This window comes from Caretta caretta, chromosome 4, assembly GCF_965140235.1.
Source record: "Caretta caretta isolate rCarCar2 chromosome 4, rCarCar1.hap1, whole genome shotgun sequence".
In the NCBI taxonomy this organism is placed as follows: Eukaryota; Metazoa; Chordata; order Testudines; family Cheloniidae; genus Caretta; species Caretta caretta.
In genome coordinates this window covers 133,949,245-133,967,475 of record NC_134209.1, presented here as the reverse complement: position 1 = coordinate 133,967,475, position 18,231 = coordinate 133,949,245, and the positions used below count along the sequence as shown (strand labels likewise).

The window sequence follows — 18,231 nt, the reverse complement described above, 5'->3', positions numbered from 1 at the left end:
TTAGGCTTGGAACAACACATGATTCCTGTAGTGAAGATATGTATAGTACCTTGCTACAAAGGTATCATCAATTGGAACAGGAGATGTGTCAAGTGGCTGAAGCCTGGCTTGAATGCCAGAAAAAAATAGATGATTATGTAGATGAACAGGTAAGGACCATGTAAGCTATTGCCTGCCTTGCAGTAAATGTAAAACATACAAAGTTATATATTGCATACATATTAATTCTTAGATGTACTCCAAAAATTATGACCTTTAGTCAAGGTGGTATAACAGGTGCTGATAAAAATGAATTATTACTTAGTCTGAATTCCTGTAGCATGCACCGATGTATCGTGTATTTTAATTACTACTTTTGGATAAGAAACCATAGTCTTTAAGATGAGTTTTGTTAATTAAAAACTTAATCCCCATGTTTTATGTACATTGTCAATAAAGTTACTCATTTCTGCTTAGTTAACAACTACTACAATCCACTTTGGGATGTTGCAAGTAAGTCTGTTAGCAGTGTCTTTGTTAATGTCTTGCATAAAATCTTGAGGATAGCTTCAAAGTATCTGAAGAAAATTCTTGTTGCCAAACTCTGCCACCTGTATAGCCTGCATGCTCTAATCCTAGGTATACTAAAAGTGAAAAATCACCATAAAGAAATCACTTTTCTTTGTTAAAGAAAAGTAGGCACAGCAAATAATGAACATTTGCTATTGTTTATAAGAATCAGACAGAAGTAACGGCTGCTACTCTGAAACCTGTCTTCACAGTAGTTGTCTATCTGATTTTACCTTATTTGAATTTCCTTGTAATATTCATGTACTAACAATGAATACAAAAGGTTAAAGGCTGTGTTGCATCTTTGCTTTACAAAGTATAATTATAGGCATCACAAGAGAAGCTCTTGAGGGGGAACAGTGAAACCCATTTTTGCATATGTAAATGACAGTGTCTCTTCTAAAATTTACAGTCTTTCTGGGGCTTGAGAGGTGTAGGTCTTTGCAGGCTCAATTTGTAAGCAGGAAATAAGCACATGTTATAGTAGCCATCATCTGATATAAAGTGTTGAGCATGTGTCTGAGTGCAGACTTTGACCAGTCTCCTGCTACAGAGAAAATGCTACAGAGTTACAGTGCAGTTTTGGGAACTATCCAATAGGTTGTGTAATGGAAACAGGAAGCATTCTGGACTCCAGATTTTTTCGGGGGGGAGGACCACCAATAGATGAGCCTCCTAGGAAAGAGTGGATTTTTTTTCTTCTTTAAAAGAGCAGTTTATAAACAAGCCATTGCCTGCTTCAAATGGTCCTGCCATTGGGAGCATGAGTGAATGGTGAGAAGATCAGTACACTGGCATCACAGTCAGAGAGAACTTTGCTAACACAAGAGGCTGAGACAACGAAACTGCTGAATTGCCACCAATTATTTAGCTGTATAAAAGGAGCAAGAACCAAAAGAGAACTCCAGTAAGTGAAAACAAGCCCTTTCTTAGGGTAAAATGAGCTCTTTTTAAAATAAAAAGCTGTGATTGGGCAGAAGCTATTCTATGCTTTTATAGTTTTTGAATATATGGGGTGTTCAGAGTCCATATGTAAGGAATATCTGAGGGGAGAGGCATCACTGAGATGGTCTCTGGGAGGCAAGGCAGAAGAAATTTTGTCAATAAGGCATTTGCTCCTGTTGAAGATGCACAGAGCGCAAAAAAAAAATTTTTTTAAATCAAGAAATCTTACAAAAATTTTTCTGTGCTGCAACTAGACTTTGCACCGTTGTCATCTTGGATACGTTGGTGAGAATGGTCAGAAATAGAGTTAAAGGTTTGAAACAGTCTCCCTGTAGCATGTGTACAACTTTTTTAAAATAACACTAGGAAAAATAAGAAATGTGGGTTGCGGTTGAGAAATTAAACTGAACCAAAGTATCTAAAATCCACACTGGAGAGACAAATGCTACCTACTGTTAAGGCCTCATAGAATTTGTAGGCATGAGAAAAGCTCGGCAAACTCTTTATACAACATCTTCCAATATCTTTGTGAACAAAAACCTCTTGACAGATGTACTCAGGGTATTATACAAGCAAAGTACAATACAGGTAAAGAGTCACTAATTAAATAATGTGAAATCAAAATAGTTTAAAAAAACCAAACAGATCTCATGTAAATAAAAGAATGTAGGGGAAACAGTGATTAAAGTAGGAGACACTTTAATTAAAAAAAAAAAAGTGGGGTGGCAGATGCCCAAGAGAACAAGTTCCTGACACCCTAGGCATCACTACAGCAAAAATATCCATCACCCTTCTGACTTAAAGTGCAGCATTGGAAAAGTGGGCCTGTCAAAGCAGTTACTCCTTAGGAAAATGCTAACATAGACCATCTCAAATATGTCCAGGTTTCTTCCCACAAATGGATTTTAAGATGATCCTGTTGACTTCTAAAGTTAATCTGTTATGCTATCAGCAGCTAGTATAAAGAATATTTAAAAGTCCTAAAAAGGAATTACAGCCTGTGATCCACATTTATTTAATGAAGTAACATTATTCTGGAAGCGGAGCTTCTTTTTCTTTAACGATTAAATTCTCACAGAAACACTAAAAATCAGGCTATTATGGTATGAATAATTTGCATAATGAAGCCACTGAAGTATTCAAAGGCTAATGACTCTGAAGTAGCCTTTATGCCATTGCTTCAATAACATGAATATGAGAATGTCTGGTAGTACTAGTGCTAATGTGCATTTGTCATACTTTGCAGTCTTTATACATTTGAAAGATCATATTAGTTTGTGAGAGTTCCCATGCTTAAAGGCCTAGATTTTGTCTTTAAGACCACAGCCCTTGTGTAGAGAGGAGTACGGAATCTAATCATGCCAGGAATAACACTGGAGAAATTATGCCTGCCTGAGGCACAATCACACTGAGGCTTCTGCTTGCATATGAGGTCGTGTTGGTCTGCTCAATTTTGTATGCCAGCCCTGCTCCACAGGCTGGTGCAAAGTGAAGGGGACAGAATAATGACCCCACTCCCTTCCCACCCGTCTTCACTAGCTTGCTCCCATGGAGAGGAAAAATATAGCAATTGTTGTGAGATGCACGGGTGAGTAGGGGAGGCTTCTTGCTTGTCCCTCCACTCCTGTGTGCCTAAGTGAGGGCATCTCAGTTTTTCCCAAAACAGTGAATACAGTATAAGTGAAATTACCTCTCAAACTAGTAGAGATTAAATGCATCCACTATGGTGTTGTGGTTGCTGTGTAGATCAACCATTCACATTTGTACAGTGCTTTAGACCCACGTAAGGTAGGTGAATAAATATTTTTTTAGGTCCCTAGATTTAGCAGTGATAGGCGCTACTTGAAGGGATGGATAAGTAGGTAGAATAACTGATACAGAAATTAAGTGACTGCCCATGTCCTCAAAACAGTCAGTAGCAGAGCCAGGAATAGCTCTTGAGCATTCTGTATTGCCATAAATCAGGAACATTTTAATCCCTCTGAGAAGTGGTACAAAGGAGGGTCCATAAGTGTTCATGCTTACTATTACTTTTAACCATTTAAAAACATTACGTGACTTACAGTATTGCTTTTAGTGTAAATTAACATAATTCCCTTGCTGTGAAGGGAATTCAAAATTGAATAGTAGTAATCCAAATTACATTTGATTTTTCTGATTCAGCATTAGAGAGCAAAATCATGCCAAGTAACATTCAAATACAAGTGTTGAGGTGTAGTGGGTATAGTTCAACATAGTATTTCCTGAGTGAAACAATATTCCTATTGTAAGTGGTAATCTTTTAAACTCATGTTCATGTTTGAATTCTATGTTCATTCCTTGAAATATGAATTTAAGGTAGTACTACAAACTGAGGGTTACAACATGAGCTAATCCTAGTAAGTTCTGGCTCATTTGCTGCAAATTTTGTTCCATAAATATATAACCTCTGAAAGGTTTTGAATTTCTAGTACTTATATGCTAAATAACTAGGTAAGTGTTGAAAGAAACCTGGATAGGTGCTTTCCCTTACCTATTGAAACAGTTCTTTCAAAATGATTTGGGAAACAGATGGAGAAACTCCATTTTTGTACTTCAATGTTAAAAAAAAATTTACTGAATGTAGTATTGTTGTATGCGCGCTGGTCTCAGGATACTACAGACAAGGTGTGTGAAGTATTAGTCAAATAAAAGAGAACTTCTGTTGCTGAGAGACAAGCTTTCAAGTGTACAGATCTGGGCACTCTTCAGGTCTGGGCACTCTCTCACCAACAGAAGGTGGTCCAGTAAAAGATATTATCTCGCCCACCTTGTGTGTCAAAAATTTACGGATTTTTCTTTTTTTGTTTTATGTTTGTAGCATTGTTTAACAACTCTAAAAAGTGTACTCTTCAAAGACAAAATGTAATCTGATTTTAATAGTGCTTTTCCAGTAACATGCCCCATGGTGCTCTATAATTAAAAAGTATCTTGCTGAGTTAGCTAAACCATAGGCAAGAAATACATTTTAACCTCAACCTTAAACACTAACAATCTAGATCATTACATTTGAATGGTTATAATTTTAAACTTGATCTTTTCTTTTTATATAATCTTACAAAAAAGAACAGTCCAGCTTCAGTAACCAATATTCTTCTATGATTGAACGAAGAGCTCTAGATCTGTGGAACACCACAAGACTTGCTCTTGACCTTGAGCGTGTATCTGAGACTTGCCATAAGTCCTGTATTGCGAGATCTTCACATTGATCAGGAGATGAGATATTGGGTATCTGATGCAGAACACTTTAAATTTTATCAAAACTTTGTGTATAGTATACAGTTGAACTTAATGTCAGTGTAAAGACTTAACTGTGGTGGGGAGGGTGCAAGGGGGGGAAGATTGCCAAATGATTTTACATTTGCTTTAGAGTTTAAATACAGTGGCCTTGCTAATGAAATAAGAAGAGCACTTGGATAAGATAAATTCTGTCTTTTTAATGTAACTTGAATAACTTAACTTTGTTTTTAATTACACAAAATTCTTGTGAGTTTTTTCTGAAATAAACATGGACAGGATAAATAAAATAAAATGTGATGGTGGCATAACAAATACAGTGTAGTGTTTTCATGTTTAAACCAATGAATCTCCCTGTATTCTATTTTAGATGGCAATGAAAACAAAACAGCGCATGCTAAAAGAAGACTGGGAATTTTTTAAACAGAGGCGTTTTATTGAAGAGCAGGTAGGATTATGGTGTTTTAGCAATTTATATTCGGTAGTTTGAATATTTTCTGTATGCTATGAGAGACAGACACTTGCAGCTGAAAGAGTAATCTGTATATTATACTAACCATATGTGTTCTAATTCTTCAACCCTATGCTTAGAGCACACTTGGATAAATGGGAGTTAAGCACAGATCAGCTACAGAATTGGGCCCCCATGTTTTTTCTAAACTTTAAGGGTAATTGAGTTTGTTCCTACATGTTAGTCCCTTTGTGTATATCCATAAAAGGCATGTAACTGCTGAAGTGAGAGAACTGTGTTGTGATCTAATAAAAATAATATACAAAACTCCAGTTATAACTGGATCAGAGAGATTGACTTAGCCTTCTGATTTCTTTAATACGGAAATACATTGTCTTTGAGCTAATGTATTTTGAATGCCAGGTGTTTACTGCTTCTAACTTTAAACTTTTGTAGGTATAAATGTTTTTGACTTTGGGTATTGTGATAGATGATCAAAAGGATACTTTTATCAAGTTATTACTTGCATTATAATTGTCTTTAAGTTGAGCATTATAAAAGGAAAGGATATTTTTTTGCCGTTAGTTATGCTATAAACTGGTTAAAATTTTAGTGAACATATACTTGCAATACTAAACCACTGCCTTACAATTTACTTTAGTTAAATAACAAGAAAGCACTAGCTGGTGAGAACAACTTCACAGACACAATGAGGCATATGTTGTCGTCACGTTTGAGCATGCCTGACTGTCCCAACTGTAATTATAGAAGAAGGTGAGCTGATGTTTTTAATGAGTTCATAATAAAACATTAATCTCTTGGGTTAGAGAAAAGAGGATATCAAATATTGTAACTGGCACAGTGCATTTAATAAAATTGAATGCAACTTCAAACGATACCTTTTTAGAAATCTGTGACACTGATAAGTTTTATTACTATCTTAATTCTTGAGCAGATGTACTTGTGATGACTGCAGCCTTTCACACATTTTAACATGTGGCATCATGGATTCACCAATAACAGATGACATCCATATTAACCAGTTACCACTACAAATTGATTCTGCTCCGGATTATCTGTCTGAGATCCGCCCACCTAGTATGTCTTCAGCAAGCTCAGAATCAGGTTCCAGTTCTCCTATCACAATTCAGCAGCACCCAAGACTCATCCTTACAGATAATGGCTCTGCACCAACTTTGTGAGTACTGTTTTTATTGCAAATTTTGGAATCCTAATGAAATTGAGAGAACTATGGAAGACAAGTTACAGAAAGTTTGATAGTCATTTAAAGTGAAACTGTCATTGTTTAAAGATTTAACACTTATATTTGCAGTAGTACTTAGCCACATTGGGGAACTTACTCTGAGAGGTATCAACTGCCTGAATTCATTACAATGAAGTGGTAATTCTTGAATATATGTCTTAATTTTATGCCTCCAAATGGCTGTACATTCAGGAGTTCAGGGAGACATCCACCACAGAACCCTGTATACACGTTTAGCCACTGGCAGTGGTAAGGATAAACTTTCTGGATGGTGACCTGCTAGCTAGATGACTTCCTGTTGTTCCACACATTTTTTTCACATCATCTGAGATCTTGCTTTAGACATCTACCCTAAGTGAAATCAGGGTGGATTGATTTGAATCACTGATTTTGATCATCATGTAAATCAGCAAGCAGGAAATCTTGGTTTAAATCTTGTTTTAAATCTTGTTTTGCATTTGTACTTTTTAGGTATTTTTCCAAAGAAAATTTGAATGAGTGGTTGGTAACCATTAAAACGCGTTGGTTTGCCTTTATGCTGTATATCTTGCTGCTTTTGCATACCAAAAGGTTATGCTGTGTCTATACACATTACTTTCATTGAGATTCTTAATTTTATATGAGGATGTGAGGGAGATTCCCAAACCTGAGCCGGTCTTTTTAGGTGACAAATCTGAGGAACTGTCCCAGATTGAGATGTCATTAGAGGAGGTTTTGGAACGAATTGATGAACTAAACAGTAATAAGTCACCAATGTGACGCCAATTTTTAAAAAGGGCTCCAGAGGTGACCCTGGCAATTACAGGCCAGTAAACCTGACTTCAGTGCTGGGTAAACTGGTTGAAACTATAGTAAAGAACGAAATTGTTAGACACATAGATGAACATAATTTGTTGGGGGAAGAGTCAACATGGTTTTTGTAAAGGGAAATCATGCTTCACCAATCTACTAGAATTCTTTGAGGGTCAACAAGCATGTGGACAAGGGATCTGGTGGATATACTGTATTTAGATTTTCAGAAAGCCTTTGACAAGGTTCTTCACCAAAGGCTCTGAAGCAAAGTAAGCAGTCATGGGATAAGAGGGAAGGTTCTCTCATGGATTGGTAACTGGTTAAAAGATAGGAAACAAAGGGTAGGAAAAAATACGGTTTTCAGAACGGAGAGAGGTAAATAGTGGTGTCCCCCAGGGGTCTGTACTGAGTCCAGTCCTATTCAACATATTCATAAATGATTTGGAAAAAGAAGTAAACCGTGAGGTTGCAAATTTTGCCGATGATACAAAACTATTCAAGATAGTTAAGTCCCAGGCAGACTGCCAAGAGCTACAAAAAGATCTCTCAAAACTGGGTGACTGGGCAACAAAATGGCAGATGAAATTTCATGTTGATCAATGCAAAGTAATGTACATTGGAAAACATAGTCCCAACTATACGTATAAAATGATGGGGTCTAAATTAGCTGCGACCACTCAAGAAAGAGATCTTGGAGTCACTGTGGATTGTTCTCTGAAAACATCCACTCAGTGTGCAGCGGCAGTCAAAAAAGCGAACAGAATGTTGGGAAACATTAGGAAAGGGATAGCTAATAAGAAAATATCATCATATTGCTTCTATATAAATCCATGGCACGCCACATCCTGAATACTGCTTGCAGATGTGGTCATCCCATCTCAAAAAAGATGTATTGGTATTGGAAAAGGTTCAGAAACGGGCAACAGAAATGATTAGGGGTATGGAATGGTTGCCATATGAGTAGAGATTAATAAGACTTGGACTTTTCATCTTAGAAAAGACACGACTAAGGGGGGATATGATTGAGGTCTATAAAACCATGACAAAAGGAAGTATTTTTTCACACAGCGCAGTCAACCTGTGGAACTCCTTGCCAGAGGATGTTGTGAAGGCCAAGACTATAACAGGGTTCAAAAAAGAACTAGGTAAATTCATGGAGGATAGGTCCATCAATGTCTATTAGCCAGGTTGGGCAGGGATGGTGTTTGCCAGAAGCTGGGAATGGGCAACAGGGGATGGATCATTTGATGATTTTCTGTTCTGTTGATTCCCTCTGGGGCACCTGGCATTGGCCACCTGTTGGAAGACAGGATACTGGGCTAGATGGACCTAGGTCTGACCCAGTATGGCCATTCTTATGTTCTGTATGTTATGTTAAAAATGGTGAGTAATGTATTATTTATGAGATAAAATATTTACTTGTGATTTGTTTCAAGGTTGAGTGGGAATTCAGATGTAATAAAAAATGTACAAAAGCAGCATTTAAAGGTTGGTTTTTAATTAATCTACCTTAAAATCTGTGTGATACATAAGAAAACTTATAAAAACAGGTTTTGAGTTTTAAAACTAACTGATTATTAAACAAAGGGAGTATTATCTGTAGTTAGTGAATTAAACCGATTGTTCCTGGTCACCATGTCCTTCAAGATTTTAGAAGTAGCAGACCTCGTCCTCCTACATCTACTTTTTGTTCTTAGGTTGGAAGAGGAAAACAAGCTTTCCTGCTTTTGTCAACTCTCAGTTGACTTGTTAACTTTGATCTAGTCATTGAACTGAACTAGTTAAATAAACTGAAATGAAAAAATATTCTCTTTGCACCTACAGAAGAAGCTAGTGCTCTCAAAAGGTGGCTTAGCATTTCAACAATGTCTGGTTCTAGGTGCTTCACCAGTTCAGTGATTTGACTTCCTTTAAAACTTTGGCAGGAAACATGTATTGCATAGTGTTTTGGGTGTGGGTTGTTTTTTTTGTTTTTTTTTTACTTATTCTAATCTATTAAAATGATTTAGATTAAGACCTTAACATAAACTATCATAAATTCAAATTTAACTTTAAATATAAAAATCTGATTTAAACTAGAAAAATCTGATTTTTAAAGTTTTCTTTTAAAATTGGTTTTAATCCTCTGTGAATGAAATATTGTTACACGTGCACCACATGTCTAAGGAATACAACCTTACCTGTCACGTACTAACCAGAGATACTCAGACAATCATAACTGGTGTTTTTCTGGTTTGCCTTACAAAGAATCATAGAATCATAGAATATCAGAGTTGGAAGGGACCTCTGGAGGTCATCAAGTCCAACCCCCTGCCAAGAGCAGAACCAATCCCAATTAAATCATCCCACCCAGGATTTGTCAAGCCTGACCTTAAAAGCTTCTAAGGAAGGGGATTCCACCACCTCTCTAGGTAACGCATTCCAGTGTTTAACCACCCTCCTAGTGAAAAAGTTTTTCCTAATATCCAACCTAAATCTCCCCCACTGCAACTTGAGACCATTATTTCTTGTCCTGTCATCTGCTACCATTGAGAATAATCTAGATCCATCCTCTTTGGATCCACCTTTCAGGTAGTTGAAAGCAGCTATCAAATCCCCCCTCATTCTTCTCTTCCATAGACTAAACAATCCCAGTTCCCTCAGCCTCTCCTCATAAGTAATGTGTTCCAGACCCCTAATCATTTTTGTTGCCCTTCACTGGACTCTCTCCAATTTTTCCACATCCTTCTTGTAGTGTGGGGCCCAAAACTGGACACAATACTCCAGATGAGGCCTCACCAATGTCGACTAGAGGGGAACGATCACGTCCCTCATTCTGCTGGCAATGCCCCTAGTTATACATCCCAAAATGCCATTGGCCTTCTTGGCAACAAGGGCACACTGTTGACTCATATCCAGCTTCTCGTCCACTGTCACCCCTAGGTCCTTCTCTGCAGAACTGCTGCCTAGCCACTCGGTCCCTAGTCTGTAACGGTGCATTGGATTCTTCCATCCTAAGTGCAGGACTCTGCCCTTGTTCTTGTTGAACCTCATCAGATTTCTTTTGGCCCAATCCTCTAATTTGTCTAGGGCCCTCTGTATCCTATCCCTACCCTCCAGCGTATCTACCACTCCTCCCAGTTCAGTGTCATCCACAAACTTGCTGAGGGTGCAATCCACACCATCTTCCAGATCATTAATGAAGATATTGAACAAAACCGGCCCCAGGACCGACCCTTGGGGCACTCCGCTAGATACCGGCTGCCAACTAGACATGGAGCCATTGATCACTACCCGTTGAGCCCGACAATCTAGCCAACTTTCTACCCACCTTGTAGTGCATCCATCCAGCCCATACTTCTTTAACTTGCTGGCAAGAATACTGTGAGAGATCGTGTCAAAAGCTTTGCTAAAGTCAAGGAATAACACGTCCACTGCTTTCCCTTCATCCACAGAACCAGTTATCTCATCATAGAAGGCAATTAGATTAGTCAAGCATGACTTTCCCTTGGTGAATCCATGCTGACTGTTCCTGATCACTTTCCTCTCCTCTAAGTGCTTCAGAATTGATTCCTTGAGGACATGCTCCACGATTTTTCCGGGGACTGAGGGGAGGCTAACTGGCCTATAGTTCTCAGGATCTTCCTTCTTCCCTTTTTTAAAGATTGGCACTGCATTAGCCTTTTTCCAGTCTTCCAGGACGTCCCCCGATAGCCATGAGTTTTCAAAGATAATGGCCAATGGCTCTGCAATCACATCCGCCAATTCCTTTAGCACTCTCCGATGCAATGCATCCAGCCCCATGGATTTGTGCACGTCTAGCTTTTCTAAATAGTCCCGAACCACTTCTTTCTTCACAGAGGGCTGGCCACTTCCTCCCAGTGCTGTAGTCTGGGAGCTGACCTTGTTTGTGAAGACAGAGGCAAAAAAAGCATTGAGTACATTAGCTTTTTCCACATCCTCTGTCACTAGGTTGCTTCCCTCATTCAGTAAGGGGCCCACACTTTCCTTGGCTTTCTTCTTGTTGCCAACATACCTGAAGAAACCCTTCTTGTTACTCTTAACATCTCTTGCTAGCTGCAACTCCAGGTGTGATTTTAGCCTTCCTGATTTCACTCCTGCATGCCCGAGCAATATTTTTATATTCTTCCCTGGTCATTTGTCCAATCTTCCACTTCTTGTAAGTCTCTTTTTTGTGTTTAAGATCAGCAAGGATTTCACTGTTAAGCCAAGCTGGTCGCCTGCCATATTTACTATTCTTTCTACACGTCGGGATGGTTTGTCCCTGTAAACACAATAAGGATTCTTTAAAATACAGCCAGCTCTCCTGGACTCCTTTCCCCCTCATGTTATTCTCCCAGGGGATCCTGCCCATCAGTTCCCGGAGGGAGTCAGAGTCTGCTTTTCTGAAGTCCAGGTCCATATTCTGCTGCTCTCCTTTCTTCCCTGTGTCAGGATCCTGAACTCGACCATCTCATGGTCACTGCCTCCCAGGTTCCCATCCACTTTTGCTTCCCCTAGTAATTCTTCTTGTGAGCAGCAGGTCAAGAAGAGCTCTGCCCCAGTTAGTTCCTCCAGCACTTGCACCAGGAAATTGTCCCCTACACTTTCCAAAAACTTCCTGGATCGTCTGTGCACCGCTGTATTGCTCTCCCAGCAGATATCAGGATGATTGAAGTCGCCCATGAGAACCAGGGCGTGCGATCTAGTAGCTTCTGGTAGTTGGCAGAAGAAAGCCTCATCCACTTCATCCCCCTGGTCCGGTGGTCAATAGCAGACTCCCACCACGACATCACCCTTGTTGCTCACGCTTCTAAACTTAATCCAGAGACTCTCGGGTTTTTCTGCAGTTTCATACTTGAGCTCTGAGCAGTCATACTGCTCCCTTACATACAGTGCAACTCCCCCACCTTTTCTGACCTCCCTGTCCTTCCTGAACAGTTTATACCCATCCATGACAGTATTCCAGTCATGCGAGTTATCCCACCAAGTCTCAGTTGTTCCAATCACATCATAATTCCCTGACTTTGCCAGGACCTCCAGTTCTCCCTGCTTGTTTCCCAGGCTTTGTGCATTTGTATGTAGGCACTTGAGATAACCTACTGATCGCTCCTCGTTCTCAGTATGAGGCAGGAGCCCTCCCCCTCACACGCTCCTGCTTGTGCTTCCTCCCAGTATCCTGCTTCCCCACCTGCCTCAGGGCTTTGGTCTCCTTCCCCCACTGAACCTAGTTTAAAGCCCTCCTCACTAGGTTAGCCAGCCTGCTCGCGAAGATGCTCTTCCCTCTCTTCGTTAGGTGGATCCCGTCTCTGCCTAGCACTCCTCCTTCTTGGAACACCTTCCTAGGGTCAAAGAATCCAAAGTCTTCTCTCCTACAGCACCTGCGTAGCCATTCATTGACTTCCACGATTCGATGATCCCTACCCCGGCCTTTTCCTTCCATGGGGAAGATGGACGAGAACACCACTTGCGCCTCATACTCCTTTAACCTCCTTCCCAGAGCCACGTAGTCTGCAGCGATCTGCTCAAGGTCATTCTTGGCAGTATCATTGGTTCCCACGTGGAAAAGCAGGAAGGGGTAGCGGTCCGAGGGCTTGATGAGTCTCAGCAGTCTCTCCGTCACATCGCGAATCTTAGCCCCTGGCAAGCAGCAGACTTCTCTGTTTTTTCCTGGTCAGGACGGCAGGTAGATGACTCAGTCCCCCTGAGGAGAGAGTCCCCAACCACCACCACCCGCCTCCTTTTCTTGGGAGTGGTGGTCGTGGGACCCCCAACCTCAGGACAGTGCATCTCATGCCTTTCAACTGGCGGAGTCTTCTGCTCCCTTCTCCCAGACGTATCATCTGGGCCACTCCCCGCAATGGTACCTGGGGAGAGAACATGAAAATGGTTACTTACTTGTCTCTGCGTTGCTGGTACGTGGACGTTCCCCCTTCTTCTGGAGGTCACATGTTGCCAAATTTCTGCACCGTCCGTCTATCCCCGCTGCGCAGCCTGCTCTGAATCTTCAGAACCTTGTGCCCGTAGAAGCATATCCTGACATCTGTCCAGGAAATCTTCAGATTCTCTTATGCAACACAGGGTCGATACCTGTTGCTCCAGACCTTGAACCTTCTCTTCCAGTATGGAGACCAGCTTGCACTTTGTACACACAAAGTCGCTTCTGTCCTGTGGAAGAAAGACAAACATGGCACATCCAGTGCAGGTCACAACAGCTGAACACTCCCCATCCATATTACCTTCCTACTACGAGCTTCCTCAGGAGATGCAGTAATTACTCAGAGAAGCTGTCAGGGTGCAAGCCTCAGTGGGCTTACCCCAGGCGAACTCCCAGGCAAACTCCTGCTGTTTGCTGCTCTGCTGTTCCCCACTGCTCAGCTGGTTTGCAGAGCACTGGCTTTTTTAGACAGCCAGGCTCACCTGAAACAAAACACTCCCAACTCCCGCCCTTTTCAGCCAACCGATCAAGCACTCACTCAAACTTTCAAGCAACGATTGAGCAACGATAAACCTGAATATAAGAACTGCTTAATGGATTTTTTTTTTGGCTATCTAGTGTGAGAACAGGAGACTTTTTTTGAAAGGTTAGTCACCTGATTACAAGTAACTGACTTCTGAAATCTTCTATCAAGACGGTTGAGTTGACATTAATTAAGACTCCTAGCAAAGATTCATGTGCAATGAAAAAAGTTCTTCTCTCATCTCCTTCTAATAATCATAGTGATTTTAGAAACTGAGGCATTTGATATTGCTTCCTGACCCTTCCCCAAAACCAGAAAGGGGTAGAAATGATTTTAAAATTGTGGGAGTGGATTGAATTTTTTATTCCCGACCCATCAAGCCTTCTTAGCAACTGTCTAACTACTACACCCTGTTACAGTATGTGGCACATCAACAACAGTGAAGAACATTTAAGTTGATTCTGCTATGGTGATCAGTAGTGAAATAGCTAACCTAGGTATTTTAGGGAGTTGTCATTAAGATTCAACGTTAACATTTTATTGAAGTGAATGGGAATAGCACAAATATGTCAGTTATTGTTTCAAGCTAATATCACTTCATTGATTTCTACCTGGGTCTCATTTCAAAATTTATCTTTGCATTTATTATTGCTAGACTTACTGCTTTATGTTCAAGAATCTATGCTTTCATTATAATCTTGTGCAAAGTTTATTGAAAAGGGCATTTATATGGCAATTTATGCAGTGGCGCAGTTGCATTATACTCGGTGTTTCTGATCACTGTAATTATTTTTCTGTTTGAAGCAGTTAAAGTGCCATTCAGCTTGTTTGTTTATTTTGACACACATTTAAATCAGCATGTTTCCAAAACAACTAGCATTGTGCAAGTATTTCAATTTTCCTATCTACTTAAATACTAGTATCTATATCTCTCTCTGTTTGCTGTGTTGATACTAGCCTAATGCCTAAATGAGACCAAAACAGTTGTTTGGGTAGTTCTATGATGTTGCACTGTGGTGTTATGAAAAACATCAGTAGGTTTTCTTCTCCTGTATTTAAATTATCTGTCTTCTAGTTCTTCATCTTCGTAAAATTTTCAAAGATGAGGGTGGGCTTTTGTAATATTATGGATCTGCTTTTGCCAATATTTTACTATATTATCTCAGAAGTTCTTAAGCTAACTTCAGTTCTCCAAGAATGAAGATCAATAATATTAACTGTCTTCAGAGATACTAATTTAAACCACACTTACTGAAGGCAGTGTTATCTACAGACAGACACTAGTTCACTCTTCCTTCAGGGGAGGATCATTCTGTTTCTCAAATTAGGGCCTAAATAATCTCTTAGGTATTTCTATCCCTGTGGCACATGTGACGTATGCCTAATGGTACTGTAATTAAATCTCAGCAAAAGTCTTACTGGAATGCAAAAGGACATAATAATACACTTAAAGAGCTCTTTATATGTTTGAGTGCTATACAGATATTACTGCAACACCCACGTGAGGTAGGTAACTAAGCTTGCATACTTTGTTCAGTTGTGGCAGGAAAAATTTCTAGTCCCCTATTCAGGAATTGTATGAATAGGCACTATAAAAAGGCCTGAAGGATGAATGCTTTTTTTTTTTTTTTTTAAACATAGCTAAGCTAATATAGTGTGGTATCCAAGAATGCGTTATTAGGGGGAAATTTTTAAATGAATGATCATTAATCAAAAAATGAGATTGTTATACTTAGTAATTCATGTAGGGAATTCTGGCTTAACATTGTCAGTGCTTGAAATATTTTAAACTTTTACAGTTCATACGTTTTCTACCAATAAACTCATTGAAATAAGGCTTTTGTCTCATCAGAGCAAAGCTGGATTTACCCTTCATTGTGTTTTGGCATGGTGGAGTTACTGGATTTCTTGATGGCACAGTATTAGGGAAAAATTACACATAAAAATACTAGAAAATCTTTTTAGCCCAGGCTTTCTGGTGAGGAGTTAAGCTAGTACCTTAAACAGGCTAGATGGTAGGTAGTTAGCAAGTCTGTTTTAAAAAACAGCTATCTTTAACTATTTCGAAGCAGATCAATTTAAATTGAAATACAAATTATGTATCTAAATTTTATTTCATTCCAATGTTTTGTAACTGCTTTCACAGTGGCTTAGGTTACCGATCATCATCATTTATGTAAACCTCTCTTTCCGCAGTGGTAGTGATGATGAAGATGTTGCACCATTATCAGCAAAATTTGCTGATATCTATCCATTGAATAACTATGATGATGCAGAGGTTGTAGCCAACATGAATGGAATCCATAGCGAATTAAATGGTGGAGGGGAAAACATGGCATTGAAAGATGAGGTATATGGCACTTTACATAAATTTTGTCTTTAATCTGTCAAATGAAATAATCATTGGAGACTAGTTTATCTTTTTTTTTTTTTTAAACTACGGATTTTCAGTCTCCTCAGGTGAGCAGTACTAGCAGCAGTTCTTCAGAAGCAGATGATGAAGAAGCAGATGGGGAAAGCAGTGGTGAACCACCAGGGACTCAGAAGGAGGAAATAAGTCTAGGAAAAAGAACATTAAGGAAAGATGAGGCCAAAATGGATAGTCCACCCCCATCTTACCCGAGTCAGCAGGTATAGCTCACTGAAGTCTTATATCCATTGTAAGTTACCTTTAAAATCTTGACTATTTGAGAATGAGTGAAAATAGTTTAATTAGAAGGTAAGTTGCAGATATAGGGAATCTTTTGATCTCTTAAGCTGTCATTATGAGACTTAAATTATTTTCACAACTGAATATATAACCGTTAGAAATCTAGTGTTGGCTGGCCTTCTTGAAACTGAAATCTGAGACCTTTTGTAAGGAGTTGTACTCTTTGCTGCTGCTGTCTTAAAAAGACTGCTTCCTGGTTGAAATAGTACTTCAGTCAGCATGAACTTAAACTGTTGAACTTATAACAGAAATCCAGGATGAACTTACTGTTCTGAGCTTGAATGGTGAAAAAGTTTTAGTTACGTGATGGACAGTGATTTTTTTCCCCATTGTTGAAGTAATTAATGAATATTTCAATAATTGATCTAAAACTGATTTGCAAATGTAGGGGAGTCTAGGATAGTTCAGTGCTTCATACTTCCTTTATATAGATGTCTTGCATGTAGATCTGTTGTGACTCAATATTTTATTGGATTGCTGATCTGTTTACTAAAAATTCCCAAATATCATACTTGGCTCTCTGCTCAGTGTGTATTAGTTTCTATTTTAATGAGTAAATAAAAAAAATTAAAGTCAGTTATGTGTGAGCTAATTTTTTTAAAAGACAGTTGCTACAAATCCAAGGGAACCTGTATGTACTATTGATTAAAAACAACCATTATACTCTATTATAAATCTGCTTGCTTGCATTCATAATGCCATATTCTGACTGGATCATTTCCAGACTGGTAATCAAGCTTTTTAATAGTTTGATTGTGGAACAAAATCAGTTGCCTTCGTTAATTCCTTCCAAGCAAGAACCAAACCGCGCTCATGCTTTTGTAGCCCTGACCACAGGAACCACCATAAAAATGCTTTGAATAGCTTTACGTTGCCTTTGCTACAACTCTGGACCTGTGAACCCTGATGAATATTAACTTTGGTTTTAAACCTGTATAAATGTGTAAATTGCTCCTTACCCATTCTCCTTTATTATACAAGACTAAACAATATTTAGACTTGCTGTTTTATGACATTTAAAAGAAATAAAACTATCTGAATTCCTTGTCTGACAAAATGAGGAGAGCAACTTTTCATTCCTTACAGGCTGACCAAGGTCCAAATACTTGTGAATGCCATGTTTGCAAACAGGAAGCTTCAGGTCTGACTGCTTCAGCGCTCGCAGCTGGACGCCTTCCTGCTGGCCATCAGTTTGTGAACCCAGAAAAACCTGCACATCCTGCACTTCACCTTTACCCCCATATACATGGACATGTACCATTGCATACTATTCCTCATCTGCCTCGTCCACTTATCCACCCTACCTTATATACAGCTTCCCCCTTTACACACAATAAGGTAAGTGTGACTAAAAAAATGCTTTCTAATTTCAGGAAAACAATTGTAAATTTGTGTGCATTACAGTAATTTAACTTAAGGCCTTATTGGCACATTACATTTACTTTTTTCCTAATTTATAAAGGTAATCTACTCATACATTCTGTAAAAGGGAAACCTGAAGTTGAGAATACCCCAGTTCTGATGGAATTTGGCCATCACTGGATTAGCAGTTGCTATCGTAAGGCTAATCTTGGTAAAGATTTTGTCAGTTTCTTATCAATTGGAGTAGATGTAGGGACAAGAAAAAAGTCTTTAAAAGATCAGTGTTACATTTAATGTAATATGGCTGTGCTAAATTTTAAATTTGTATATATTTGAGATCAAAAGTTAATAGAAGAAAGGCAGCTGTTGTTCCTTTTCAACATTACTGTCCTGGATTTGGGTCAAAATGGTAATACTGTGAATAAGGTCAAGTGTAGAGGACTACTTGTTCAATGTTTTTGTG

The 18,231-nt window shown here is 39.1% G+C and overlaps 1 protein-coding gene across 2 annotated transcripts in view; it reads left to right on the top strand.

Moving 5' to 3' along the window:
- The window catches only part of FAM193A (family with sequence similarity 193 member A), a 103,841-nt gene that overhangs the window by 59,536 nt on the left and 26,074 nt on the right, over positions 1-18,231 (top strand). For both annotated transcript variants that reach the window (XM_048849037.2, XM_048849035.2), the window contains 7 exons: positions 5-149; positions 5,120-5,197; positions 5,862-5,974; positions 6,156-6,398; positions 15,893-16,046; positions 16,148-16,327; positions 17,493-17,744. In XM_048849037.2, coding sequence (XP_048704994.2) covers positions 5-149; positions 5,120-5,197; positions 5,862-5,974; positions 6,156-6,398; positions 15,893-16,046; positions 16,148-16,327; positions 17,493-17,744 — 1,165 coding nt within the window. The remainder of the gene's footprint in view (positions 1-4; positions 150-5,119; positions 5,198-5,861; positions 5,975-6,155; positions 6,399-15,892; positions 16,047-16,147; positions 16,328-17,492; positions 17,745-18,231) is intronic.